General features: G+C 46.5%; 1 protein-coding gene across 1 annotated transcript in view; it reads left to right on the plus strand.

The window, feature by feature from the left end:
* Positions 1-27627, plus strand: part of Pappa (pappalysin 1) — a 237274-nt gene that overhangs the window by 137340 nt on the left and 72307 nt on the right. The window contains exons 10-11 of the mRNA XM_078048072.1: positions 1023-1216; positions 27215-27328. Of these exons, the coding sequence (XP_077904198.1) occupies positions 1023-1216; positions 27215-27328 (308 nt within the window). The remainder of the gene's footprint in view (positions 1-1022; positions 1217-27214; positions 27329-27627) is intronic.

The raw sequence follows: 27627 nt of genomic DNA on the forward strand, positions 1-27627 counted from the left end.
CAGTGGCAGCTTTAAACCATGCCAAGCCGACACCTTGCTGTGGTTAGAATTGCACAGGAGCTTGAGAATTCTCTTGGTCTTTAGCAGAACCTCCAAAGGTATCTGACAAGTCCTTAGAGGCATTAGACAGAAAGGGCTCTTGGATTCCAGTATTCTAACCCCCTCTCCCTTGATGACTGAGTCCAGAGCAAGAAAGAGACTCATCTAACATAACAGAGCAATTTAGTTTCAGTACTGGGATGGAAGCCAGTTCATTCTTTATGCAAAACTGAAATCCTCTTTGGAGTTAAATAAATGCCAATTTGCAACTATGAAGTCCTGTGGTATCAGATGATGCACCCAGAACTTGGAAAGTGAATGCCTGACCCGGAGTCCTAGGTCTGGCATTATTGCACACTGTGACCCTCGAGCAAGTTATTAAAGCCCCACAGGAGCTCCATTTCCTCATCAGAAAGATGGAAAGAGTCATAAAATATGATACCTTCCTCATGAGGTGGTTGTGAGGTTTACTTGGGGTAATAAAGGTGGAAGTGTGAACTTTTGGGTGTGTATATGACAAAACATGAAATCTGCTTTCTTAACATATTTTAGTGTAGAGTAAAATAAATGTCTGTTGTCTGCCCAACATGGGGCTGGATCGTTTTCATCTTGCTTCACCGAAGCTCCCTATTTGTGAACAGCTCCTCCCTTGCCCTCTCTCCATATCATGGTGATACCCATTCTTCGCTCTGCTTCTATGAGTTTTGCTACTTCAGACCCCTCATAGAAGTAGAAGCATGCAGTGTGTGCCTCTGCGACTGACTCGTTTCACGTACAATAATGTTCGCCACATCATTGTGTATAAGAGAATTTCCTTTTTTTTTTTTTACCTCTTAAGGCTGGAGAATATTCCATTGTGACTCAGAGTGATGGGCTTGCCATGACATGGCTTTGGTGGTCTAATCTCCTAGCTGCTGATGGTAACTGAGACCAAAGAACGAATATTTATCTATTCTTTCCCCTTCTATGTCCATCTCCTGCAGATGAACCCAGCCGGTGCTATTTCCATGATGGGGACGGGGTGTGTGAAGAGTTTGAACAAAAGACTAGCATTAAAGACTGTGGCGTCTACACACCTCAGGGGTTCCTGGATCAGTGGGCATCCAATGCTTCAGTGTCTCATCAGGACCAACAGTGCCCAGGCTGGGTTGTCATCGGACAGCCAGCAGCATCCCAGGTAAGATCCCAACCATGTGCGCTACTTCCTGCAGATGCTCTGAATCTCTGCTCTGATTGGTGCTCAAGGTGGGTCATCTCAAATGCAGTGTCCTTGGACATGGCCCCTTGTGGTTATCTTTAGCCAAATGCAATGTCCCTCGCTTTTGAGTACCATTTGTAAAGGACTAGAAATGCAATGGCCAAGGGAGGAAATATCAACACAATAGGGATAATGACTGTCCTTCCATGTCCCTATTATAATTCATAATTGGATATACCATGGAAATTCAGTGAAGGTAAGAACAAATTCATTTTGAGGAGTCTATCTGTTTAGTGGAGAGTGCCAAATTGTATTCCTCCTGAATCAGTGATCACTCTACAGTCAATTGGGCTGTGTTGCTTTGGGCCAGTCTCTCCATCTCTCTGGACCCAATTCTTCCCCATCTTTAAAATAGAGAGCTTATGATCTCCAAGGACCTTCCCAATTCTAAGAAGCTCAGACTCGTTCTTCAGTTCCATAATGCACCATTTATGTACTATAGTTCCCCCCCAGGGGACTGGCAGCTTAGTTGAAGGAGCAAGAGTTTGGGGGCCACCAGAGCTTGTGTGATTCTAGGGATGGCTGTGCTGTCCCCAGAGCTCCCTTTCCAATTATCCTGCTGAGCAAGCACCTGCCTTCTTTCGAGACTCCCTTTTCCCTGAGACACAGCTCAGTGCTTCTGACCGCCCAGCCCAATGGCTATTTGTGAGCCGGGGTGCCTCTGGCTCTCACAGATGAACCATGAACCCAGGTGTACTTCTCAGATTTTGCTTCCTTGACTCTGGTTTAGTGGGGTAGGACTGTCTTCTTTCTAGTTAAAGAGAATTGCAACCTGCTGAGTGCCACAGAAGTACAAGATAAGACCACCTCATTTATCAGTTTCCACATTTACTTGAGCATTTTTTTTTTTGTCTTACGAAAGCTTATGTTGACATTATTAGATTCTTTTATTTATTCATCTGCATTTATTTCTGGGTGTCTTATGGAGAGTGGTGAGAATAGGAACCTGGTGTTCCCTAATGCCTCTCATGTAGATCGCCAGCCTGGTAAATGAACAGAGGCCAGAGTTCCCCTCTCCACCTCTCCACTTGGTGAGCTCACTTCTGTGGTCACACCCATTCACTTGTCCACCTGGCTGCCCCATTAGGCTCTCAGTTCTTTGAGAGTAGGTGCAAGTTTCACTCATCTTTGTCCTTTTACCTTCAGCACAGGATCTGGATATGTCTAGATGATCAGGAAATGTCTATTTCCTGATCATCGAGACACATGTTCATGCATTACTACATGCAAACAAACAATTCTGAAAGAAGATGCTGGGTGTCACCTCTCCATCACATAGAATGTACGGGAATCCCAAATTCGACACCAGCATCCAGTTCCCAGAGATGTTTAAAAAAAAACACCTCTCAAACAACAGAATCATCAACACACTCAGAACCTCATCTGAACAGGGTCGAGGTAGCAGCTGTGTTTAAAAACCACCCAAGGTTATTGCCACTAATGTGAGCAAAGGAGAGAATTTTCCAGTCTTAGCATTTGAAAAGAGGCTTCATGGGGGCAATTATTCCAATCTTGTATGGAGAGGGCTGTCAGGAATTATGGGTGATTATCTCTTCCTAAACAAAAATCCAATTTAGAAAAAATCATTATAAATACTAGCTCTTCGATCTACAAAGAGGAGATGAGGAAACAAAATCATCCTATTGAATTATTCATTGTAACCAATTTTATTTTAATGAAATCGACTAGGTTCCATTACTCTGGGCTTGGACATAATCTTTGTTACAAGGAGACTTCAGCTGTAACTAAATTTGCCGTAATGAGATCAGCTCACTGGAGAATACAGGGTCAGGGAGGGGATCTGTGCGCAGGCTGGGTGCAGGGCCAGGGGTGTAGAACAAAAGTCTCCCACGTTCCTCATATGAAGGCTGGTGCCTGGAATCCTTCCCACCTCCCCCTGCCATCATGCACACAGGTGCATGTGCTCACATGTGTGCACACGCGTGTTCACACACAGACATCAGAGCCTGCTTAATTCAGGGTAAAGGCTATTCCTGACATGGAAACAGCTCCCTCTGACAGCAGAGACGCAGGAGACTGTGCCCTTCATTACCTTGCGCGGTGATTAGTGGAGACTGGTACCTCATTTTCACCCTGTCAGGGCCTCCAGTGAAGATGTTGATGGGGTGAGGGAGGCTCCTGGAAGTTGCTCTTCAGATGGAAAAGTACACCATGTGCCTCTGCCTCTTCTGATACTCTCCTCTCTCTTTCTAACACACACACACACACACACACACACACACTCACAAATTCATACATGAATAGACCCCATAGGAGCTAGAGTCCAGAGAGTGACCAAAGCAGATAGAGGAGGCTAGGGGGAAGGAGCTGGTAGTGACTGAGGCCACCAAGCCCTGTGCTGGCCACTCATTCCATTCTGCAAGGTGAGAATTCGTGTCTACCTTGGAGAAGCTGAGTAGCCCAGTGGTTTCCTCAGGGAGTCCCACAGCCCTGACGGGGAAAATCTAGAGTTAGAAGGAGCTCGTGGAAGACACAGGAGGAGCCCAGGAATGTGAGGGCACATCTGAAAGTCGAAAGTAACTGGATTCCTAGGAAAGCAGCCATGCGTGCGAGGAGGACAGATCTCAATGCTGGTATCCCTATGAGGCCCCCCTGAGGGGCCGGAAACTCAGCTGTCCCCGCTCCAGGACACAGTGACCTGTTCTATGGGCCCCTGGGCACTCCTTTCCCTGGGGAAAGATGAAATGACCACAGCTGTCCCCTTCTTCTTTATACGCCAGTGTGTCCCACTCTCTGTCTTTCTCTGATGCTGTAAAAATAATAAACACAGGTGTTTATCAGAGGTACGAGGCTACCTCTTCCTAGGACCTAGGAAGGGAGCCAAAGGCTGTAAGACCCAGGCTCTGACCTTACCACTGTGCAAGACACAGGGGTGAGAACTCCGTCCAGAGGTACAGCCTTATCAGAATAAGTCCGCCGGCTGTCGTGACCCTTGTAAGCACACCACACTCCTTGTGTTACATGGCTTAGAATACTAATGAAGACGCCGGTTTTGATTTTGTGCGAACCTGCCGCTTCTAATGATTTCCAGTTGCTCTTGTCCAATCTCTTCAAACAAGATTCCCAAATTTGGTTAGAGTAAAGCTGAGTCCAAACATCGAGTCTCGTGTCCAAACGTTATCAGAAGTATCAAAACTTTCTGGTTGTGCAAATTGGGCTGAACATCCTATAATAAGAGACATTCTTTGGATATTTTGGCCACGTACCTTCCCAGCCCAGCTGGAATCAAGAAGTTCCTGAGACAGAACAAAAATGGAAATGAACTGAAAGAATCAAGTTATCTCTCTTCTGGGAAGCTGATACATGGGTTAGTTCAAGGGCTTGCAGAGATCTTGTCTTGTTCTTATTTTGTCTCCACCTGTCACATTTCTCTAATGCTTTGCACCAAAGGCTGCCAAAGTGCACTATAGATATTGTTCCTTTCTGCTGTTGCCCCTGACCTCTCTACCAAATCCTACTTCCTCCTCTCCAAACAGGCACCTTTCTCCTTTGCAGTGATGGAAGGAAGACATGGAGATTCTGAGACTGTCTGGGATTTACTCTCCTAGGGAGTACAAGGCCCAGTCAACCAACCAATTTATTTGGTTCATCCTTTGAAGGCAAGACTTAGACTAACCATTTCCAGGGCAGTAGTATGAGGGCTAGAAGAAAGAACATGTGTCTATGGTGTTACTAGAAACATTCTATACTACAGAAAATTCCTGCATTAGAAGGCAGATGAGACCCAGGGACCTTTTATTTCTTTGTAATTGATTTTCTGACTTTATATCCCATTAACCCAAAAGTGAGCAAATTATACTTTTGCTGCCTTACTTTGAGTTGCTCTTATCTATTCCTTATTGTGTCCACAATAATTTGTGCCTCCACTGAAATGCAAACCATAGATATCTTGTGGTATAGCAATTTACATACTGATTCACTTACTCATTTGATCATATAGAAATATATTTGAGTCTTGCCTCAAGGAATGTCAGGGAGAGAGCATGGGCAGCAATGAGGTGAGGTAGACGTCCTGCAAGTCTGGCTTTGCTCTTATAACTTTGGTCCCTTCTTGGGAACATACTGTAAGTTACTCCTCTGGAATCTCAGTATCCTACTCTGGTAAATGGGAAGGGTTACATGGGCCTGTAGGAGATTAAGGTGAAAATATCTGCCTAATGGAGATGAAGGATACAGAGAAAAATACCCAGTGCTGGATTTTAACACTTACCGAGTAGTATAAATATTAATTCTCTGTCTCATCCATGCTAGGTTCTCCTATACACGTTCACCCACGAGCTGGTCAAGAGTGACCCACATAGTAGAGAGGTTCAGCCAACACTTTTGCTGAGGTTAAATAGCATCACCAAACATTTGTTGCATACTCAAAATTGTAGCAGGCACTTGGAGAAACATCAAGAAAGTCCTGGTCCTTTTGCTGTCTTCAAAGAGCTTACTATTTCAATAGAGGGGTGCATCCAACTACAAACAGCAGCCAAAGACCCAAGGGGGTGGGACCCAGAGGGAGTTTTTCTGAGAAAGAAACACTGCTATGATGCTACCAGCTTACTCAGCCAGCAGAGATGGGAGTCAGCACGGGGATATAAAAGTATTTTGCCCATTTTCAGAAGGTATCAGACTAATTATTATATTTTTAAAAGCATTTACTAAGTTTCTCTGAGGTTTCCACCAAATTCCTTGAATCTGAAGCTACCATAGAAATAGGAGTCAGTGTTGTCACATTACTGATTAGGACACTAAGGCTCAGAGAGCACAGTGCCTTGCTTTGGGGCTTACCCCTGGAAGAGCCAGAATCAGGAAGCAGGATGCAGGCCACTGTGTCCCTGAGAGGAGCCCAGGTACAGGACAAGGCAGTTCAAGCCTGCATTGTAGCCGATGCATGAGAATAGATGGGAGAGCTGATGTCTTTTGTGTCTTTTCCTATGTGGTGGGCCACTCAGAATTACAAAGGAGGTGGGAGCACCCCATCTCCAACACCCCCAACACTGCCCCGCTGTTTCTGCTCTGCTGCCAAGATCCCCAGCCTCCAGCACACGTTCCTTCAGGCTGAGCATCGTTCTCTCTGGAGGGTCTTCTAAAACACATACAATGTATGGAAACAGAAGAGACAGAAGTATTTTGAGCTCCAACCCCTGCATATAAAAAAGATTTCTTAGATTTTTGTAATGGATGCCTAATTATTGTTGAAATATGGGAGAAAAAAAAACACAAACAGGATAATTGTAGATTGGATAAGAAACATTGCTCAATTTATGGTTTTGCGCAAGCCACACATGACACACAGGCAACCCTGAAATGCCAGTGAGAGAGTTCACAAGATGTCTGCATCCCTTCTTGGCCATTGCCTCTGAGCCAGGAGAACAGGGCCCCTTCACCAGTGTCTTCTTCATTCTTGTCTCCAGAGCGAGGGGTGGGATACCCACTGTGTCCTCAGGACACCAGGGAGAGAGATCTTTTCACATGCAAGTGCGATGAGGCGCAGGAAGGTCTGGGACTGGGGAGCCCACTGCAGGGCTGGGGGTGTTTCCATGGAAATGACTGCAGAGCTGGCACTGAGGAGAGGCTGGTGCACAGGACAGGGAGTGGATCAGAGGAGGACATTAAAGAGAGAAGAATGGACATATCAAAATAAAGAAACTAACTAACTAACAAAACAAGCCAGTAAGAAATAAAGTGAAAGACAAGAGAGATGAGCTGTGAGAGGTGCTCAGCGGCATCCTATGGATGCTTGGAATTTATACTTCATCCGGAGGGCTATGGAGAGCTTTGGGGGGGTTCTAAGACAGAGATGATAATAGATTCATGGAAAGAAGAACAGTGACATCGATGGCGACCTCTCTTATGTAAGACCCTATTCTTGTGGTGTAAGTGCAGAGTTTCCCATTTATTTCATAGCAGCCCTCCTGAGAGTCTTACTCCTCGCTCAGGATGAGTCTCAGAGAAAAGAATTAGTTCACCTTTGACACTCTCTCTTCTAAGAACTTTCTTTTCTCACACCTGGCTACTGGAAGAGCTTTAAAACTACCTGGAAATTTTGCATTGGCAAGCAACTCCCCCATGCTGCTTAGACAGCGTTGTTTGCAAAGAGAAGGGAGAAACCTTGAACTCAACCCCCAGGGCTGAGGTCAGTGTTCTTAGGGCTGTCTGTCCTTCCCGGCCTGCCCCACCCACCTTCCTCCACCAAAGTGTTCAACTCTTCTCACAAGTGAAATGGGACAGCCTCTCCCCATGGCAGTGGAAGGAGGAATGACAAAGGGGACGGTCTAAGATGCAGGAGCAGATTCCAAGAAGTTTTCCCAAATCCCCAAGGGATCTGCTTTCTCCTAGCGGTTTCTGAGTAATTTGGGGGAGCACATGTGTGAGTCATATAAGGAAACAGAACAGCAAGTACCATGGTTTGTTACAGCCTGTTCCATTGATGTGGGGCACCCAAAAGTCCCTCCAGAGACAGAGCCCCCTGAATTGGTTGCTGTCACCACCCTGAGACTTACAGAAACTCTGGACCGGGAGGAGGGACTTTAAATCTCCTGAACCTTACAGGGTTCCAGGCAAAGGATCTACCTGCCTCTCCTCCTGTCTCTCTCTTCTCTTCACCCCTCATTCATTCTCTCTTCCAACAGTCAGTCAAGCTGATAGAAACCCAGACACTGTGATGGGCTGCGAGATTCAATCTGAAAATATTTTAGGTAATGGGAGTTTCAAAGACACATAAATGAGACCTGGAATCAGATCAGCCCATTCCTAACTCTAGTATGCTCCATCGACTCCCCATGTGACGTTGGAATAGTCATGTCCCTTTGTTCCCACCCAATCTCTGATCTATTATTAGAAATAATGGCATCGATATGTAACAGGTGTTTGTCAAGATTCAGAAATGTGGTTATCCTCCTGGTAGCAATGAACAGATTTTTATAGAAACACTTTTATTTTCCTATGAAGTTTTGGTAACTGAGAGAAAAAAATCTGATTAGAAGTAACGTGGGTTTTTTTTGTTTTTTTTTAAAGAGTGGCCTTTTGGGCACAAAAATGTAAGCAGAGAGAGATTTAAAAGAGCTTCTTGGTCTTATTTTTCTTGGTTGAACTTTTAACAACTTCCCTGACGCTCTTGGTTATGAAACGATTGTGGTATTCCAATTCCAAATCGATAGAACCGTAGTGTGAAGGCATTCTGGCCAAAGTGTCGTGTTCAGCAGCGGCTTTACACTGAGATGAATAGTGTGCAACCTCTGCCCTCAAGTAGGATGCACTCTTCCCTGCAAAAATGGGGACACTAAAATGGGTTCTTCTGCTAAGTCAAGACAGATGTTGGCAAAGTGATGTGATGCGTGGAGATAACCTTAGAGGGGTGCACTTTGAGGGGGGAGGCTGAGGCTGATGAGCCTGATGAGGCTGAGCCTGATGTGCATGAAAATTGTTTTTATTCTCAGCTGGGCACTTGGGGGAAATTAAACGACAGTAGTGTGGCCACATTGTTCTATAATGTGTGTAAGCTTTAGAGCCAGAAAGACTCATTTTGAAAAGAGTTCTTCATCAGCTGTAGGATGCCTGGCAAATGACTTCACTTTTCTAAGACTCGGTTTCCCTCATCTGTACAATGGGCCTGCTGTCACAGGCCTGAGGATCCAGTGAGTTAATGTCTATCAAGTGTGCAGAGCAAGCCTGCCTCTCACTGGGCTCCCAGTTCATCATCCTGCTGAAGGGTGTTATCCCTATTGAGTGAGGGAGGAACAAGGATTGGAAAGAGAGGAAAGCCATGGAGAGGTGGGCCCAGCATTTGCAGGCATTGACTAAACATGTTCTGATTGATAAGAGAACGTGCCGCGGAGCAGTGAGGGCCTGGTTTACAGGGTGAGCCTCCACTTCTCCCCTGCCAGTGGACCCTTGACTTGAAGCCCGAGAGTAAGCTGGGCTTTGTGGCTTAGGGCTGCGTCTACTGGTCATGTCCTTGGCTCTCTGCAGAGAGTAGATGTGCCCTGCCAACCCCTCCATTGCCCCTCCAGGGAGATCCCTCAGGGTTGACTTTCATCTTCTCTGGAGCCTGACCCTTCTCTCCGTGTCTGCATTCTCCCGTCCCCTCTTCACCGTCTCAACTTCAGGACCAGACCCCCTCCCTCCATCCAGGTGATTGCTCAGGCTCCCTCAGACTCTTTTCCATGCTGGTCTTTAATTTGCCTCTTTCTTTCTTTCCCTTTTCCTTTTTTTGTTTTATTTTATTATTATTATTATTTTTTTATTGTTCTGTTTTGAGCGGGGTCACCGGCATGTAGCCAGTACGGCCTTCGCTGTGTAATTTAGTTTCATGTTCTGTACCCAAGAAACATGTGAAAAATGTCAACAGCATTCACTCTCTAGGGTGGTGATGCACTTTGGAAGCAAGAGCCAGTGGAGCTTGCCGTGCCAGTTGCTTCGACAGTATTGAACTTGGTTCCCTAACCACATGCTCTAGTCTGAAAGTAAACTTTCTCCAGCCAGGCCCAGAGGTGGGGGGTTCGAGGCGAGCAGGGGTTTGACTGGGGCACAGGAGATTTGCTTTGGTTTGTGTGTGTGCCCATTTGCTGGTGTGCATCTTCCAAACCCCCTACCCCACTCTCCATCCTTCCCCATTCCTTTAAAATACAACCTGGGTGTGTGACCTGTAGAACCCCATCATAATGGCCTCTACCTCCTCTTCTACTCAGCTATTAGTTTCTTAAAACTAACCCCAACGCCAGGAGGTCCTGGATCCCATTGCATGTTCATTTTTCCAGACAGAAAATGGACTGAGAGGAACTCCTCCTGAGAGGCATACATCTGTGTCACCGTGGTCCAACAAGACTTCCCTGGGCCCCTGCCTAACCTGGGGCCTTTCCCCAAATGTATCCCTATGCAGAGCTGGTGAAGGGGACACTTGGCTGACATCTGTAGTTCTCTCCCTCCTGGGAGAAAGGCCTCTGGGAAGGCGGAGGCGTGGAAGAGATCTGATTGCTGGCCGGTATGGCTTTCAGAAAAGGATGCCCCCAGAGTGATGTCTCCATCTGCAGGGCACCCTCCTGACAGTAAGGGCCGCGGGCGACTCAGGGAGACTAACTGATGTGCATCAGGGTGCTGTGGTCTGAACTGGTGCTCCAGAGAAGGGAGAATCGGGTCGTAGCCAAGAGCCCAGGCTCAGCTGGGTGTGGAGGCTCACAGCTATAATCCCAGCAACTCAGGAGGTTGAGGCAGGAGGAACACAAGTTGGAGGCCAGCCTCCGCAACGGAGTGAAGCTCTCAGCCTTGAGATTTTTGTCTCAAAAAATAAACAAATGAAGAAATATCTTCATGGATGTAACTAAGTGGTAGAAAGAATGCCTCTGGATTCAAGGGTTCCTATTACTAGGGAAAGAGAAAAAAAGCCCAGGCTTCAGACCCAACTCTCCAACAGAACCTTCTGTGATGAAAGAGGTGTTCTCCCCTGCACTGTCCTATGCTGTAGTCTGTGGCCACCTATGGTATTGGACCTTGGAATGTGGCTCATGGAACTGAAGAGCTGAATTTTAAACTTTTATTCATTTCAATTTAAACAACCCCATGGAGACTGTGGCCACCTAATTGAAGAGAGCAGGTGAAGAGAACATCGTATCCCAATACTCTCAGAGACAGTGAGATCTTGGGCAAACTATGTAGACTCTCGAGGCCTTAGTCTTCACATCTGCACAACAGGAGAATAAAGTGAATGGGGAGGATTCCTTAAGTGAGCACACCTAATGCACCCCAATTCCTTCATCACATTAGAATCTTGTAACTCACCCACGTGGTGGGAACTCTAGGCCCATTTCACAGAGAGGTAGGCAAGGTTCACGGGGGGGGGGGGGGGGCAGAAGAGGCGTACCTCCCGTTTCGTTTAGTCCCTAAGCTTGTTTTATTTTTACTACACTGTAGCACCTCTGCCAAGATTTTTTTTTTTAAATGACATTTCTCTATCTCCCAGAGTAAGGTATGACACTAATCTTTGGGTGATTCAGTGTCTTGCCTCATCTGAGTCTGTGTAAATTCTCATTGGGAGATTTTTGCCTTTAGAGGACATTCTGCACCATTCACAAGAAATACTGGTGTCAGGGATCTCTTGCCTGTGAAAGTCTGCAGATTCTCCGTGACCAAAGAAATCCAAAAGCAGGCCAATGAATCCAAAATCCATGAAGTTGGTACCAGCTTTTTGGACAGCCTGACACTGAAGGGCATGTTCCCAAAAGAATGAGTGACTTGGCCATCCCTGGACATGCCTTGGGGTTTTCTTTCCTCCTGCCCAGAGACACCCTTGTTCCCTCCCCCTCCTCCTGAAGGCTCAGCTGTCCTTCAGGATCTAGGTCAGTGGCTACTCTTCCATGCCGCCTCCTCTGAAGACCTCAGTACGTGGGCAGTCCTCGATCTTCTGACATCTTGGGACACTTCTGGAACCATCTGACCAGCCTGAGCCCAAGCTCAATTTTAGTTGGCATTGCCCATGTCTTCAGCTTTTGATACCTTGAGTGGCTGAGGATTTGAGCCTCCAGCTTCTAGATGCTTCCAGTGCCTTGCACAGGACCTGCCATGTAGCAAATACTGACAAAAAAAAAAAAAAATGTTTCTGGGTTTATTGGATGACCCTGTTGAAAATAGCATCTGCTGAAAGACATCTCCTTTGTGATAAGACTAAATACACGGAGTGTGTCTATAAGTGATGTCATGTTGCCAGGTGACAGTCCCCTGTTAATACCATGGGCAACCAGAGCAGGCAAGGCCTTCGGAAATCCCCTGGCTGGTACCTTTGCATGGCAAATGCAGCAAGTGCCACTGCATGCATTAGAGGAAGAAGAAAGAGGTCCTCAGAAGCCACCCGAACCCCAGCTTCATGTCCTTCCTGCTGCCCTGTCCTGCAGAATCTGCCCTCATCTTTGAGATATAGCTGCCTGCCAGCAAGGGATGTCCTTAGCATTGTTTTTCTGTGCTTGTCTTTGTGTGTTTCAGCATCAGGCACACAGTAGGCTCCCGACAGGTATTTAAGAGTCAATCTTTCCTTTGCAACAAGTAGGAAAGTGCCCCAGGATACAGGCTCTGCCTGTTACTGTGGGAAGCACTGAGTCTTAGCGGTGTCCCTGTGATTTGCTCCTACAGAGATGGGCTGCTTTTCTGGCTTGAGACTGTGATACAACCTCATTGTTTCCCCAGAAGAGAGGGATGGTGTAAAGGTGGAAGAGAAAGAAAGGAGGAAGGAGAGGTAGATGGAAAGGGGAGGAGGGAAGAAAATAGGATTAAAAGGGAAAGGGAAAGGAATGGCCACACAGTAATAATAAATGAAGTAGCAACAATAGCATAAAAACAGCAATGCTCATCAATAGAGTGGACATTGGGAGCAATACGCTCGGGGCAGTGGCCTGCCAGGCACTCTATGCTGTTTGCACACATTTCAACCTGCTAGTCACCCTATGAAGAAGCGCCTGTGATTTTCACTGGTTTGTGGAGGAGTAAATTGAGATCCAGGAAGGTTAAGTCTGTAGTTGGCCCAGAGGTGGTTCAGGATTGGAACCCAGAACTCTGCCTATAAAGCAAGAAAGAATGAAGAGGGTAGATGAAGGAGGGAACTGCTAATTGTGTGTTTCCAGTGAGCAGGCTGTGTCTAAGCCAGGGCTTTTTTAGTTCTTGAAGCAATGCTTCAGAGGAGGGACTGTCACCTCATTCCATGTAGACTTAGTGACAGGCTCAGGGTCACGCAGTCAATGAAGAGCTGAAGGTGAAATTCCAACTCACATCCTTTTGACATTAAAATATGTGTGACCTCCAAAGTTGCCGGTGGAGGTCTCACTGAGGAGCTCACCCTGTGGACTGAGATCACGCTGCAGTGCTTCCCAGGGACCCTATCTCACCGCAGCTGCTTTAAGCACTGTCCTTTGCAGAGATGTGCACTGCCCTGGCAAAGGCTGCCACTGGTCGGGGGGCAGCATCTCTCTGGAAGACCCCAGTCCCTCAGAGGGTTTTTCTGATGGGTGGTGGACACCTAAGTCAGCATTATCCAATGGGCCCTTGGTGGATAAAGCCTCCCGGCTTGCATATCATGGTCACTATCCCTACCTCTGAAATCTGGAGTCCTGGGCCAGAGAGAAATGCCACCCTGCCCTAATGAACTGGAGTCCTGGTTAAAGCTGGAAGTTCAGCAGGACTGTTGAAAGCTTAAGCAGTCCCCGTCCTGTTGCTCCTGCATATGTGACTGCACTGCATTCTCTTCCTGGGAGAAATCAAATCCAAAGCAGCCTGGGGAAGATCGTGACATGGTCTCTTTTCCAAAAGCAAAAAGAAGACAGCGAATCTTGCAGCAGTTTCCAGCCTGAGCTCACCAAGGCTAGAGGAGGGCATGAGAGAACCCTGAGATCTGCACTGAGGAGCAGGACCCAGGACCCGGCAGCCTCCTCTTGGCAGCTAGCAGGATTCCCTGCAAGGACTGTGGCTTGTTTGTTTCCAACAATTTGCAACACACAGGTCTTAATTTGAAGAACTAAGACAGGAAGAAAGGAAGGGGGGAGAGAACAAAAACAACCTGGAAACTCCTAGGTTTATGAACTTGAGAAATACTTGATCTTTCATGACACAGATGTTTTTAAGTGAAAAATCACTCTTCTGACCTTTCTGGAATGGACCCGTGTGGTCAAGACTGCCATTAAACACTGCTCCACTATTTCTCACTAAGAGTTTTGGTGACCAGGAATTGAGCTTGGATATGGTCAGTTCTTTCTTGATTAACCTATTAAACCTTCAGAGAAATTCCGAGACTCGCAAGCTTCCTAAGACACTCCCCTTCCTTTTCAATGCCTTTGAGCCGAATGGTAGAGATTTCTTTGCTATAGAGTTGACTAGGCTTCCTGATTTTACTCTACAAAAGCCAGTGGAGAGAGGATTTTTTAAAAAAATTAAAGATAAATTGGTTTTCTATTTTTGGTCAAACAGTCCCTTTGGGGTGTTAAGATAACCAGCAGAATGTGTCACCCAGTTCTATTGTAGAATTATGGCTTCTTGGTGTTCTGGTCTAGAACTGTAAGTGTTTGGATGCTCAACATCTTGCTCTAGAACTGGCAATGCCTTCAGGATCTGAAATAGAATTCAGCATGTTTCCAATTCTTATCTGGGGTGATGCCTCCGAAATCTCATCTGCAGCTGGCAGTAGTTCTGTGTTCTTATCTAGATAGAGTTAACAGCACATTCTTGTTCCAATCCAGATCTCATTGCTCTTATATCCTGATCTAGAATTCCATGTCAATCATTGCTCTCAGAATAAATGGAAGAGAGAGGAGAAATATTTGAAAATGCAGAAAGTTAACAATGTATTTTTTTTCCAAATCATGTGCTAAAGACTGCATTTGCAGCAAGATTCGGCATCTCCAACTTCAGCCTCTGTGAATGATTTCATCTGGGAAACTGGCTTTGTCAGAGCTCAGCTGTGGCCCAGGCTTTCCCCTTCTTTGGCCTTTTTATTTTCAGTTTCTAATCTCCAGAGCCCACTCAATGTGAAGATTTTGCATTTTGGACCAAAACTTCAGGTCCACATTGCTGCAGCCCTTGCTCATCCATGTTCTTCCCTCAACTTGCACGAAGCTCGAATCCAGAACCCAACACATTTTTTTCTGAGTGTGTGTTGGCTCAGTTTCTCACTTTCCTGCTCCGTGGGCTTGGGAAACATTCAGGACAAAAAATTTTTTATCGTTACTTCTTTTTTCTTTCTTGAGGACCCATTTTTTTTTCCCATTTAGACCAGGGGGAGCAAGCAGTTAGCCAGTGTTAAGTAAAGGTTTGTTAAATGAGTGAGGGATTGAGGGAGAAATAGAAGAGAAAGGTTTTGTCTTCCGCTGGACAAACGACTACTGCCACCACCAGATCCTTCCAATAGCAAAACTTGACTCTCTGGAAGCCCCTGATCCCTGGCCTCTTTCCCTTAAGGACATAAAGAAGGTCCCACATCCCTCTCTCTCAGCCTGTCAGCCTGGTACTCTTGAAGGCCTCACATGAGCCATGAAGTCACCCACTGACCATCTGGCCAGGGATCCCGTGTTCCTCCTCTGCCGCAGATTACGTAAGCTGCACAGCAGCCCCAGATGTTAGCAGTTTCTCCTCATTTTTTTTTCCTTCCCTTTTCAACAACAATAATAATAATTAAAACAAATACAGGCCTCACCCCCCGCCCGCACCCCTGAAATGACAAACAGGTGGGCCCAGATGCCTGACCCTGTCCTGTGCCAGGGCCTCTTCATCTCCAGCCCAGCCACCGACCCCGGGCCAGGCCTGTCCTGTGCCTGGCTGCACAGCCGCACTAGCTGCCCTGTGGCTTGGGCCACAGGCAGCAGAGAGGGAAGATGGCCATCCCGTGAAAGCTGGGCTTTCCCTCTCCCTGCCTCCCAGCCCAGAGCCTTGGCCTCCAACTTAAATGGGTGTATTTTGGAGGACTAGGTGGCTTAAGAGATTAGTAATGAGATCCCAAGTCTTTCACTGCTGGGTCAGGAGTTCAGAGGCGGCCCCGGTGACTAGTGAATGGCATAATTAGGGAGCTGGGAGCAGGCCTGCGGAGGGCCTCTGTGAAATGAGCCGGGACAGGCCTTTCATGGCAGCAGCTGTCAGCAGCACAAAAGGCCACCGCCACATCCGACACTAATCACTCTCCCTTGTTAGAGGATTTACTAGCTGGAAGAGCGGAGCCCCTGCCCAGTGCCTCCTGAACACCAGTGTCTCGGAATGGGCTCAGCCCAATGCCTGGAACTCCTGTCTGTAAAATGGGGAGATCATGCCAACCCCAGCCGGCAGAGACATCTCATGTACTAGAAATTGGGGACCAGTGTTATATATTCATTGTCACTGGTTGTTAGCTTTCTCCATCTGAAAATATCACGTGAGTCTCCATCTGAAAATATCACGTGAGCCTCGCATCCAAAGGATGGAGGTGAAAGCACCTGGAGGCCTGTCCTCATGGCTGTCGTTATGATCATCCTCATTAGGATCCTCCTTGATGTCACGTGGGCCTCGGGTTCTTCATCTGCAGAACAGACTGGATAGAGGAAGTGGCCTTGGAGTCACGGGGAAGAAGCTCAGACCCAGACTTCACCACCCACTCCAGACCAGGGCTAGTCTCGGCAAGCTATTTATCCCTTCGGAGCCCCAGCCTCTGTGTCTGCAAGTCAAATGCGGAGCAGACTGGCGATCCTGGCTTCCAGGACTGTGGGGGGATCCGTACTTGGAACAGAGATACTGGTCCGTAAGTGAGGGCACAGGAAACACTTTGCCTTTGGCACCCTCATGGATACTTTCTTGGATTCCAACATAAGCTTTGCCCTTAGAAGAAGGTTGAGATGCCCAGTTTCAGTCCATCAGGAATCCCAAACCTCTATCCATGAAATGAAGTCATTAAATGTGCAGTTCCTGGGAACTGACTCTCCGGGGACTGTTTCTCCTCTAAGAAATGTTGTTACGACCTGTAGAAGTGTTAGTGAGCACGCTGTAGCACAGGGATGTCTGCAACCAGTTCTATACTCTCCTCCCATTGAAGGCCATTTGAGTAGGGGCCAGGGTTTACATCCCACAGATCATAGGATTTCATATTTGCCAGAAGGTGCAGGCCTGGAGGGTATTAGACCTCTAGGGAGTGTGAAATGTGTACTGTGGTATGGACAGATCCCTGGAGACAATGAGTGCTAATCAGCCCAGGTCTGAGCTCCAGGGCTGGAGGGTGTCCAATGCCAAGGTCTTGGCTCTGCAAGTGTCTCCTGGGTGGAGACCCTGAGATCTGCTGCTATTTCCAAAGCTCCAGGAGGGAGGAAGAAGGTATCTCTCTGCTCTGCACACCCACCCTACACACAGGAAATGCTCCTTTGCTTGATTGTCTGTGCATGCCAAATAATAAATCCTCAAACTGAAAGAGAGGCAATCCACCCCTCCCCCGCCCCTCTATCTCTTTAAGACAAGCATCACTGGGGGAAGCTGCTCTGGAGGCCTGGGGAAGTGATAATTGTTTCTAATGGTCGGTGAAAGAAAGCCTGGCTCCCCCTCCCTCCTCTTTTTCCACCATTGTTATTAAGTGTGTAAAAAGGAGGTTGGAGGAGGGGATTCAAGGGGTGTGTGTGTGTGTGTGTGTGTGTATGTGTGTCTGTTCGCTCGCACATGTTGTGTTTTCTATCAAATTAACCCTTGATTGCCTTTAAAGTGCATATGTTTACTAAGTCAATTTGGAATCAAGAACAGAGGAGACAAGCCGGAATGGACACAGGAACGGAGAAGACCCCAGATGGAAAGGTCTACCGTACTCTGAAGGCAGTGGACGGAGCCCTGAATCTGGGGTTGGAACCTTTGGGTTGCATTTGTTCGTCGTTTGCATTCGTTGAGATAAAATGGCAATAAGCATTTTATCTTCTTGTTCGTTTGTTCTTGGATCCAACTAATATCTGCTCTGTGCCTACTTTGAGCCTTCCTCTGAGTTCATACTGAAGATATCACAAGCAAGCCCTCAGTCTTGCCCTTGATGAGCTAATGAGAAAGTTCAATTGCAAATAGCATTGATTTCCCAGGCCAGTTGTGACCACTTGTGAGTGGGTCCCCTTGGTGTGTTCTGAGATGGAGTTAGAAGCCAGCACTATCAAGGAAGGGATGCGGGTGTGATTATTGATGACTGTCCTGAGCAGGGACAGGAGAGTGGCAGTGTTGATGCCATGCTTTGCCTCAGGCCCCAGGGCATGGCACATCCTACCAGCCATTAGCCTCAATTTCCTATCTGGGAAAAAGGGATCCTTCTGACAGCTTTCTCGCAGGGCAGTTTTAGGATTAAAAGGCATAACAGACGTAAACCCACTCTGCAGTACGTGAGACTCATGAGAGGAATCATTGTGAAGACAACTTTTATCATCAGCATCATAGTTATTGCACATCAAGCCCACTTTGACCCAGGGTGCTGGACCACTGTCTGGATGCAATGCCTTTGATGCGTAGGAATAAATCCTGGGCCTCCTGGTGCCTTCCCTGAACCAACTGCTTATTGTCATTGTCTCTACAGCCTGGCCCAAGCCTGTGGGGATCTGGGCTCCTAAATCCCCCGCATCCCCCATAGACTCTGCACATTGCCTTGAAAAAGCCACACGAGTCCAACACCGCCGGGCAGCACTTGGTGAGCCCCGCCTGGTGACCTGCATTGGACCCTGATGAAAAGCGGAGATAAATCAGGCCTGGCCACTGTTCTCGAAGCTCACCCAGGGAGAGACAGAAGGCCAGACAAGAGGCCACAATGCGCTGGGGACACAAAGGGTTGGACCAAGTCTGGGTGGGAAGGCAAGTCACAGGGACGGAAGAGAGTGGACGTTGAGCCACATGACCTTGGGTATGACTCCGAGGCTTTGGCGAACTGACTGCAAATGGAGATAAAAACATGTAGGAGTGCTCATGGAGGAGAGAAGACGTCACACCCAGTCAGCACCCCGTCCTGGTCCACCAGCTCTAAGACCCGGTGCTTGGTGGCCCCCTGGGGAGGGACACAGAGGAGGGAGCCAGACAGGTTTATGGAGGCAGTTTTATTTCACCTGGTCCACCGTGTCCCTGTTTCCCGAGCCCTTTACAGCCGTGGCCTGATGGGCTGCCTGCCTCCTGGTCGGCTTCCTTCCTGCAGTCTTCAGGGCCCTGAGCTCCTGGCGGTTTATATCAAGGAATGACTCTGCCTCTCTTGCAACGTTTCCATTCTTGAGGAAATAACTTGGCATTGGAACTGCAAGCCTGAGGTTGAGATGTGGTCTAAAGAGAAATATATTGGGAAACACTGCCTGGCTCTGTGTGTGTGTGTGTGTGTGTGTGTGTGTGTGTGTGTGTGTGTGAGACTCGTGCATGTGTGTGTGTGTGTGTGTGTGTGTGTGTGAGTGACTCGTGCAGTCACATGGAGCATTCCTGTCAGTCTGCCTCCCCACACGCCTGCCTTCCTCTCCACTCCTTCGCCTTGCTTCTTCTCTGAGGTCCCTGGCAGGTTCCTCTGGATGGAGAGATGACACCGTAGAGGATGAGCTAGAGGCTTCCCCTGATTGACCAAAAGGCATGGAAATCTGTAAAATCAAAATTCAATAGGAACCTCATGGCAGGTCCCTGGGTGGGAAAATACCAGAACCCCCACTTCCCCGTTGTCCCTCCGTCTCCCCGCCTTTGTGTACATCGTGTGTGGGTGGAAGATAAACTGGATTTAAAAAACCCTTTGAAAGCAAGACATCGTTAACTCCTCTAATTGAAAGCAGTCTTCTGCGAAGGAGGGGGATTTGGAGGCGGGTGGGGTAGTGCGTGGACCGGACGAAAGTCCCCAGGCCCTGGAGCCACAGAGCCCTCTGCTTCTGTAGACTGTATACTCCGACTCACCACCAGCCATTCTGGCCCATGGCAAAGGCCATAGAGATAACTGGGTGTTTTCAGGCCAGTCTGTCACCTCTATTGAACCGGACTCTATTTTCCCATCTGTTGAGTGTGTGATGTTTGGGATCAGGATTTCTGAGGACATTCCCAGCTCAGACAACCAAAGCTCTGGGCAACGAACTTCCACAACTCTTTGACAGTGTGAAATTGCAAGTACAAAATGATGAAGAAAAGAAAGGAAAAAAAAAAAAAACAGAAAACACATTGCTGAAATGACTGCAGTAAAATTCTATGTCACTCTGGGGTTGTCTTTGCCAGAGAAGGTGGCTGGGAAATCATTCCTCTGTTTCAGAGTGTCAGAGACCAAAGACCCGTGAGTCCCAGAGGTCGACAGGATGTTCGCCTGGTAGAGTGGTTTTGTTTGTGTGTTTGTATTACCCTTCTTTGAGTCAATGTTCTCTTCGGTGGCATTCACTTGGAAGAGGCTAGAAATCAAAACCTGGCAGAACCCTTTGGAGGTGAATGCGTCTTCCTCTGTCTTTCTAGGAGTGAGAAGGGTGAAGGGGTCAGAGAAGTGAGCCATTGAGTCAGTATCAGGAGGCCGGCCCCCTGCCTGGCAATCTGGGGCTCCCCCCATCCTCTGGCTCCACCCCACGGCAGCCCTATAAAGACCTGCTTTGGTCTGTTGAAGCAGCTTCTGTTTTAGGAGCCCCAGGAGAAGGCCACCAGGAGAAATTCTGAGACTATCTCCTCTGTGGCTGGGATTTAAGATCCACCTGGCACAAACATATCTGTTCACTTGATGGATCCTCACAGCAGCCCTGGGGGGACGGGGGGGCAGGTTCTTTACACATTTTTCTTTAGCCAGGCACAGTGGCACACACCTCTAATCCCAGCGGCTCAGGAGTCTGACAGGGGGATCACAAGTTCAAGGCCAGGTTGAACAACTTAGTGAGATCCTGTCTCAGAATAAAAAATACAAAGGACTGGGGTTGAAGCTCATTGCTAGAATGCTCTGGGTTCAATTCCTAGTATCAAAAAAAAAAAAAAAGTTAATGTACATGGTGCAGAGTGGGCTGAGTTTGTACCTGGCTTGGAATCCTGGTTCTACCATCAACTAATTGTATGACCTTCGGCAAAGTGACAGGGCCTAGATTTCTTCATTTATAAAGCGGTTATCATAACCGTACCTACCTCACAGGCTTGTTGTGAGGATTGCATGATTTAGCACATGCAGATTCTTTAAAATCGTGTCCAGGATGAAGCGGCCACTCCATATACATTGCCATTGCCGCTGTTGCAATATCCGCTGGCCACCTCTGATTTCCTCGGTGCTGGGAAGGCTGCTGGGATTTATTGGAGAATAAATAAAACATGGTCCTCACCTTGGAAATCGTCAGACTTTAAAGGGATAGACCGGACTCTAAACAACCATAATCTAACTTGACAAGTGCCGTGACTGAGGCGTATATACAGAACTATATGGTCACGTAGGGAGAGCAATTAATTCTGTCCGGGGGTGAGCAGAGGAGGGGCGACATTTGAGACTGCCTTTGAAGTGTGTGTAGTATTTCACGGGACGGACAGTGCAGGACATTGGTGTGTGTCTGGGCACGGCATCTGGGATGCCGGGGGGGGGGGGGTCCGTGGTGTGGGAGAGTGAGCTGTCCAGGGAGAAGGAAGCACCCGAGGCTCCTGTGATGTCTGCCTGGTGGGTGGGAAGGAAAGGGACTGGTAAGGAAGTTGGTGAAGGTGGCTGAACCAAGCCTTCAAAGCCTTCTGTCAGTGATGTCCAAGGAACTTTCCATCCTGGGGACAAGGTGGCCATGAGGGACTGATGAGTAGCAGGGCAATAGGGTTAGTTTCTCAGCTTACAGCAGGCAGCGAAGGTAGGTGACTGTCACTGGAAAGTGACAAGTGGTCCCCTTTTGTCCACCAGAGGAACCCAAGGCTTCAGCAAAGCCCAAGCAGCGGTCTTGTGACTGGCACAGAATGAGGAGCGGGGGATCACATTCTACTTCCTGGATCCAATATACGAGTGGACCTGTGATCTTAAAAGGATCGTTCAGAACCTCTGGGCCTCATTCTTCTCATCACAAAGAGGGGGCAAAGACTTCAACCTTCTAGAGTAACTGTGAAGATTTACTTTTTTGTGACTATGCAACCCAAGTTATTAGTACTGTGCATTCTTAAGCTTCTGGGGCCTTTAGAGTCCGTTCAGCACAACCACTGAATTTTACAAACGAGGAAACTGTGGGCCAGAGAAATGCCCATCTCATCAGCAACACAGCTGGTACTAACCCAGGTCTCCTATATCCCACTGGGCTTATTTGAAGGAAACTCAGACATTACTTAAGATGCCGGAGAGTCTGAGACATTCTGCTGAAGAGGAGGAGAACCGTGAAATGCCCCTGGGTTTCTACAGGTGCAAAGACAAAGATGTGAGCCCCAACACTGATTTCTGTTATGGCTGCCAAGATTTTTTTTGTGGGAAGAAGGATAAATCTCACTGGTTCTGCACAGCAAAAGCAGGGTCAAGAGGTGTAGGACAGCAAGGGCAGGGTGGTGCACACCTGTAATCCCAGCAGCTCAGGAGGTTGAGGCAGGAGGATTGCAAGTTCAAGACCAGCCTCAGCAACTTAGTGAGGTGCTGTGTAGCTTTGTAAGACCCTGTCTTAAAATAAAAAATAATAATAAAGGCCTGGAAAGGTGGCTCAGTGGTTAAGTGCCCCTGGGTTCAATCCTTGGTTAAAAAAAAGAAAAGAAAAGAAAGAAAAGAAAAGGTGCAGGTCATAGATGAGAAAAATGTGCTCATTTTGAGAGAAAATTTTGCGTTTCTGTAACAACTTTGCGCTTACTAGTGAGTGACATTCTGCATGATACCTCTCCTCTTTTGACCTCTGAAAAGGAAATGGTTTCAGTGGATAAACTATCCAAGTCCCCTCTAACTATGAAACTATAAAACAAGAAAGTTTACACAAATTGTTACGTAGAGGACAGAGTACAAGAAAGTGCAGGCAGGCGACTCTCCCTATGACAATTGCAAAGGACTGTGCAGAGGTAAATTAAGCTGTTTGTGAATGGCAGTGAGTTATCTGTCCATGGAGTAACCAAGAAGACACTGTGTGATCTCTCCTCCAGCCCTGAGGGGACCTGTGAGGGTGTTCGCCAGCCCAACCAACCGCAGTTGCTCTTTGCCTAGCTCCATTACATTTTTGCCTTCACTTGATTGTTTCTTTATTAATGTATTCATGCCTTCGTTCATTTACCAAATAACGATATTTGAGTCACTCCAAATAATACTTGCTGATTTTCAAAATTGTGTTTTCTTGTGGTAAGAGCACCACAGGAGATCGACCCTCTTAATAAATATTTAAGTAAACAATGTTTTATTGGTAACTACAGGTAAAATGCAAACAGCAGATCTCTAGAACTAACTTGTCTTGTTTAACTAAACTTTTATGACCTTTGATGAGCATCTCCCCATTTATCCCCGCTGCCAGACCCTGGCAGCCACTAATTCCATCTTTGATTCTATGGGTTGGACTGTTTTAGGTACCACATATAGATGGAATCATGCAGTATTTGTCCTTTTGTGACTGTAATACCCCAAAAGTTCCTTCTTCTTGTTGTCAGCAGCAGAATTTCCTTCTCTTTTTAAGGATGATTAGCTTTATTTTCCCCCTTTCATATGGGGATTAGTGCTTTAGTGTGGAGCCACATCTGCAACCCCCTTTTTAAAAAAAAAAATTTGAAACAAGTTCTCATTAATTTGCTGAGGCTGGCCTTGAACCTGTGATCCTCTTGCCTCAGCCTCCAGAGTCACTGAGATTACAGGTGTGTGCCACTGTACCCTATGAGGATGAGTAACATTCTGTTTCAAGCAACACCATTTTCTTTATCCATGCATCTGTTGATGGACAGGTGGTTTATTATCACATCTTAGTTATTAGGAATAATGCAGCAATGAACGTGGCAGTGGGAAATATAGAACATTTCAGCTCTGAAGAATCCCTTTCTCATCTTCCCCAGGAAATGAAAATCCTGCCCGTGATATAAAGGAATGCTTGTTCCTGTGAGTGTGACAGAGGTGAATGGAGGTTACCACATTTTGTGCACTTCAGGGATATTGATTCCTGAAGCTGTATGGCTGGGAAGAACCTCAGCGTCTTTAGGATTTAGGGTGCAAGTTTGGAGAACAGGAGGGAGAACAGGATGGCTCTGTAGGAGATTCAGGAGATGTGCAGATTGGGATTGGCAGGAGATTGGGAGACATGAAGGCCTAGAGTCAGCAACACTGGAGAAACAGGGAGAGGAGAGGACGAGTGGATAGTTGAGGAACTTGGGGCGATAGTTGGAAGGGCGTAAAATCTACAATGATGTGTGATGTGACTCTCCTATTTGTTCCCCCACAGAAATCTTTCTTAGTCAGCAATGCTTGGTGGAGTTGTATTTGCTTTTGTGGAAGGTGCAAAAAAGTGGGTCAATAAAAACAGAGCATCCCCATAGTCTCGGTCCCCTTGGGGTCACACCTTCCACAGTAGCCAACCTTGTGACTTCAGCAAGGCTCTCTCTTTCCTGAGCACTCCAGAGCTGGGCATGTCTACAGGCTGTCAATAAATGGTGTTGATGAGCACATTCATGCAATATCAATAAAAGCAGGAGGCTTATGGTTGCTCACCTCTCCCTTTGCCCCCAGCCTCCCTCCACCTCCCCAGAAATAGAGCTGATTTTAAGATCAACTAGGGCTTTGGGCAAAGGTTCGGCTGGATTTGTTTATTCCTCTCTGATCTGCTTTGACTGTCCCTGGTCAGGATTGTAGCCAGCCTGAAACAAACACACAACTAAATAGAAAAACAGAAGAAAAAAAAATAACAGAGGCATATTCCTCTAAAGCCCTGTCTGGTGCTGATAGAGCTGACGAGATAAGAGGAAATCGTATTTAAGCAATAAGAAGGCTTTGTTCATGTTGGCAAATTCTCCGACCGTGAATGCTTTAGATGCAGAGATAAGACCCCAGCCTGGCGCTCAGAGATGGGCTCTGCCACACTCTGCTGGGAGACAGGCAGCTAAGAACACAAGGGAAAAGCATTCCAAAATGATACATGTCGAATTGCTGGCCTGGATCTCAAATGCCATAGATAGTTTATGCAAACTCTCGCACTGTTGTAAAGTGTAACACAATCCACTGGCAGTTCTGCCTAAGCCCAGTCTTGGTTGTTTTTGAGAAAAATAAATAAACTTGAAAATGTCTTCCAGTCTATTAAAGTGGCTGTGTTTTGTCCTTAGCTTCCTTGGAATTAAGCTTCTAGATATTTGAACAACTGAATCCACGCCTGATTCCCAGACCGTGGCATAGTTGATTCTTGGAACCCTTGGGCTCCATAAGAAGTTACCAGTGATATTCAGGAAGCTACCATTGTCTTCCCAGGACCCACTGAATCCTACAGCCAAGCTGAGGGAAGCTTCAACAGTTCTAAGTTTTAATATTTTTTGAGTCAGCTCTATATATCAAACAGAGGAGAGGAGAGGGTGTGGTTGTGACAGTAGAGTGGGGACCAAGCTGACCTCTCCGGGTCCTGAGCCCAGGATGCCATCTCCATGAGCCCTAGGGATCCGTTGAAGACACTTTGCCAGTCTATGACTACTGCAGCATCCAACTGTGCAAGCTTAGCTGGGGTCCAAAGATGCAAGTGGCTTTACATAATGATACCTCATATTTTGAGCAAGCACAGACCAGAACCAGGTCTCCTGAATTCAAAGCCAAGCTCGCTCCACTACAGAACTTTCTGGGTGACATTGTGTGATTCTCCAAAGCTGATTAAGCCACCTATCTTAACTTCTGCTTGAGGTTTCGAGAGTGAATGGATGAAGATGTTATCATGAAGAGAAGCTGGGTGAAGAGTAGGAGGAGCTCATGTATTTTCTTTGCAACTTACTATAAATACCAACGTACTCCAAAGTGGTTTTTGAAGAAGGGAAGCACTGGTGTTTGCAGTGATAGGTCACAATGTGTTAGTGCGGCATCCAGTAGCATCTCACTGATGTAAAAAGGACTGTGACTTGATGTTTTCTGAGAGCTCCTGGAAGCCAGCATCATATGAACTAGTGATGGATAGAGGAGCCTTTGAGTTTTAACAGATTTATAGATGGGATATTCAGCATGTTGAAAGGAGCCTTTGGTGGTGCCAAGAACAAGACAGGGTGACAAGATTCAGATCTAGTCTAGTTCATTGGCGCCCACTGGATACAAACACATTGGTAGGGGAGTTGGATGCTCATGATTTTATGCTCATGTTTTTTGTGGCTTTATGACAATATTTTGGAGGTTTTTTAATTCATAAAATTACATGGAAGAATGTAAATAAAAATGCCTATACTTACTAGGTGTATGCATTATATTTGCCAAGTGTATGAACTTCTGACAACCATAGGGATATTTTCTTTTTTCCTCTTGGCCTGTCTCTGAAAGAAAAATAACAATACAGATAAGTTAAATCCCATTTGTTCCCAACTTCCAGCACCTTTCCCCGCCCTTGATAACCACCTTGAATTTGATGTAGACTTTTCTATGCCACATTCAATTCATATGAAGCCCTGGGAAATATATAGTTTTGCTTTATGTGATTTTTATAAATGGCATTATAATAAACTTTTTCACTTAAAAACATTTGAATGTGTGAATAAATGATATTAATTCTTGGCACCTTTAAGCTTCTTAAGAAGTTGCCAGTGACATTTGGAGAAATAATATTGTCTTCCCAGGACCAACTGAATCCTAGAGAGAAACTTTGAGAGTTAGCACATTTTAATACTTTTTGATATTTTTAAAGCAGAGCAGTGAAGTTTTTTTTTTCCTTAAATGAAATATTATATGCAGGAAACTCCTGAATTTAAACAATTCTGTTTATGTATAAATGTTCCCCTTTTCTTTTAACATCCTTTTGGTGTTATCTATTATTAAGAGTGTGTGTGTGTGTGTGTGTGTGTGTGTGTGTGAGAGAGAGAGAGAGAGAGAGAGAGAGAGAGAGAGAGAGAGAGAGAGAGAGAGAGAGAGATTGAATTGATTTTCTTTGATGAAACCTGGGCTCATTCTTATAGTCTTTGCTTTGTTATTATGGCTCTGAGCATGATTCAAAGATTTGTTCTAAGATAATCTTCTTGGCATTTGAGACTCTGAGATCAATCTCTCCCAGTGCAGTCTGCCATACTCCCCAGGCTATAGTAATAGACCCTATTACAACCTAAGCACTCTGGGTTTTTACTTTCCTCTGAACCTTTGCTTCTGTTCCTTCTGTCTGCCATGCTTTTCCCAGCTCAACTTGAAGTCATCTCCTCCAAGATTTGTTCCTGTGAGGATTTCTATTATATCACTACCACCATAGTTTCACAGCAGAACATAAGCTCCTGGGGCAGATGCTTGTCTATATATATCCCTGCTTTCTCTTGGAGAATCAAGAACAAAATTGATGGATAGTAAAGGGTTGTTAAATTGAATCAAACTGAACTTTCAAGACCCTCAAAACATTATTTTTCTTCTTTATCTTTTTCCAGGTGTGTCGAACCAAAGTGATCGATCTCAGTGAGGGAATCTCCCAGCATGCCTGGTACCCTTGCACCATCAGCTATCCTTACTCCCAGCTGGCTCAGACCACTTTCTGGTTGCAGGTAAGCCTGAGTCTCGAGAGCCCTGACATCTCCATCACTGGCACCCAGGAAGCCCTGAGCCTCACGATGAGCCTTTCTGGACACAGCTCATCCACCCAGGAGGCTATTAATTAATAGGACAGGAAACAATTGGTACTGGGGTGCTTCCTGAAGCAGAATCCATTAATGCTCATAGAACACCCCCACTCAGCTTTTACACTGGAGAAGCATTTGGATACCTTTTATCTGCCTAAACTTTTTATTTGTTATTCAAGACCTTTTAAAATCAACTTTTCTACCATGAAGACTTTTCTGATCTT

The sequence above is a fragment of the Ictidomys tridecemlineatus genome, chromosome 4, assembly GCF_052094955.1.
Source record: "Ictidomys tridecemlineatus isolate mIctTri1 chromosome 4, mIctTri1.hap1, whole genome shotgun sequence".
Lineage (NCBI taxonomy): Eukaryota > Metazoa > Chordata > Mammalia > Rodentia > Sciuridae > Ictidomys > Ictidomys tridecemlineatus.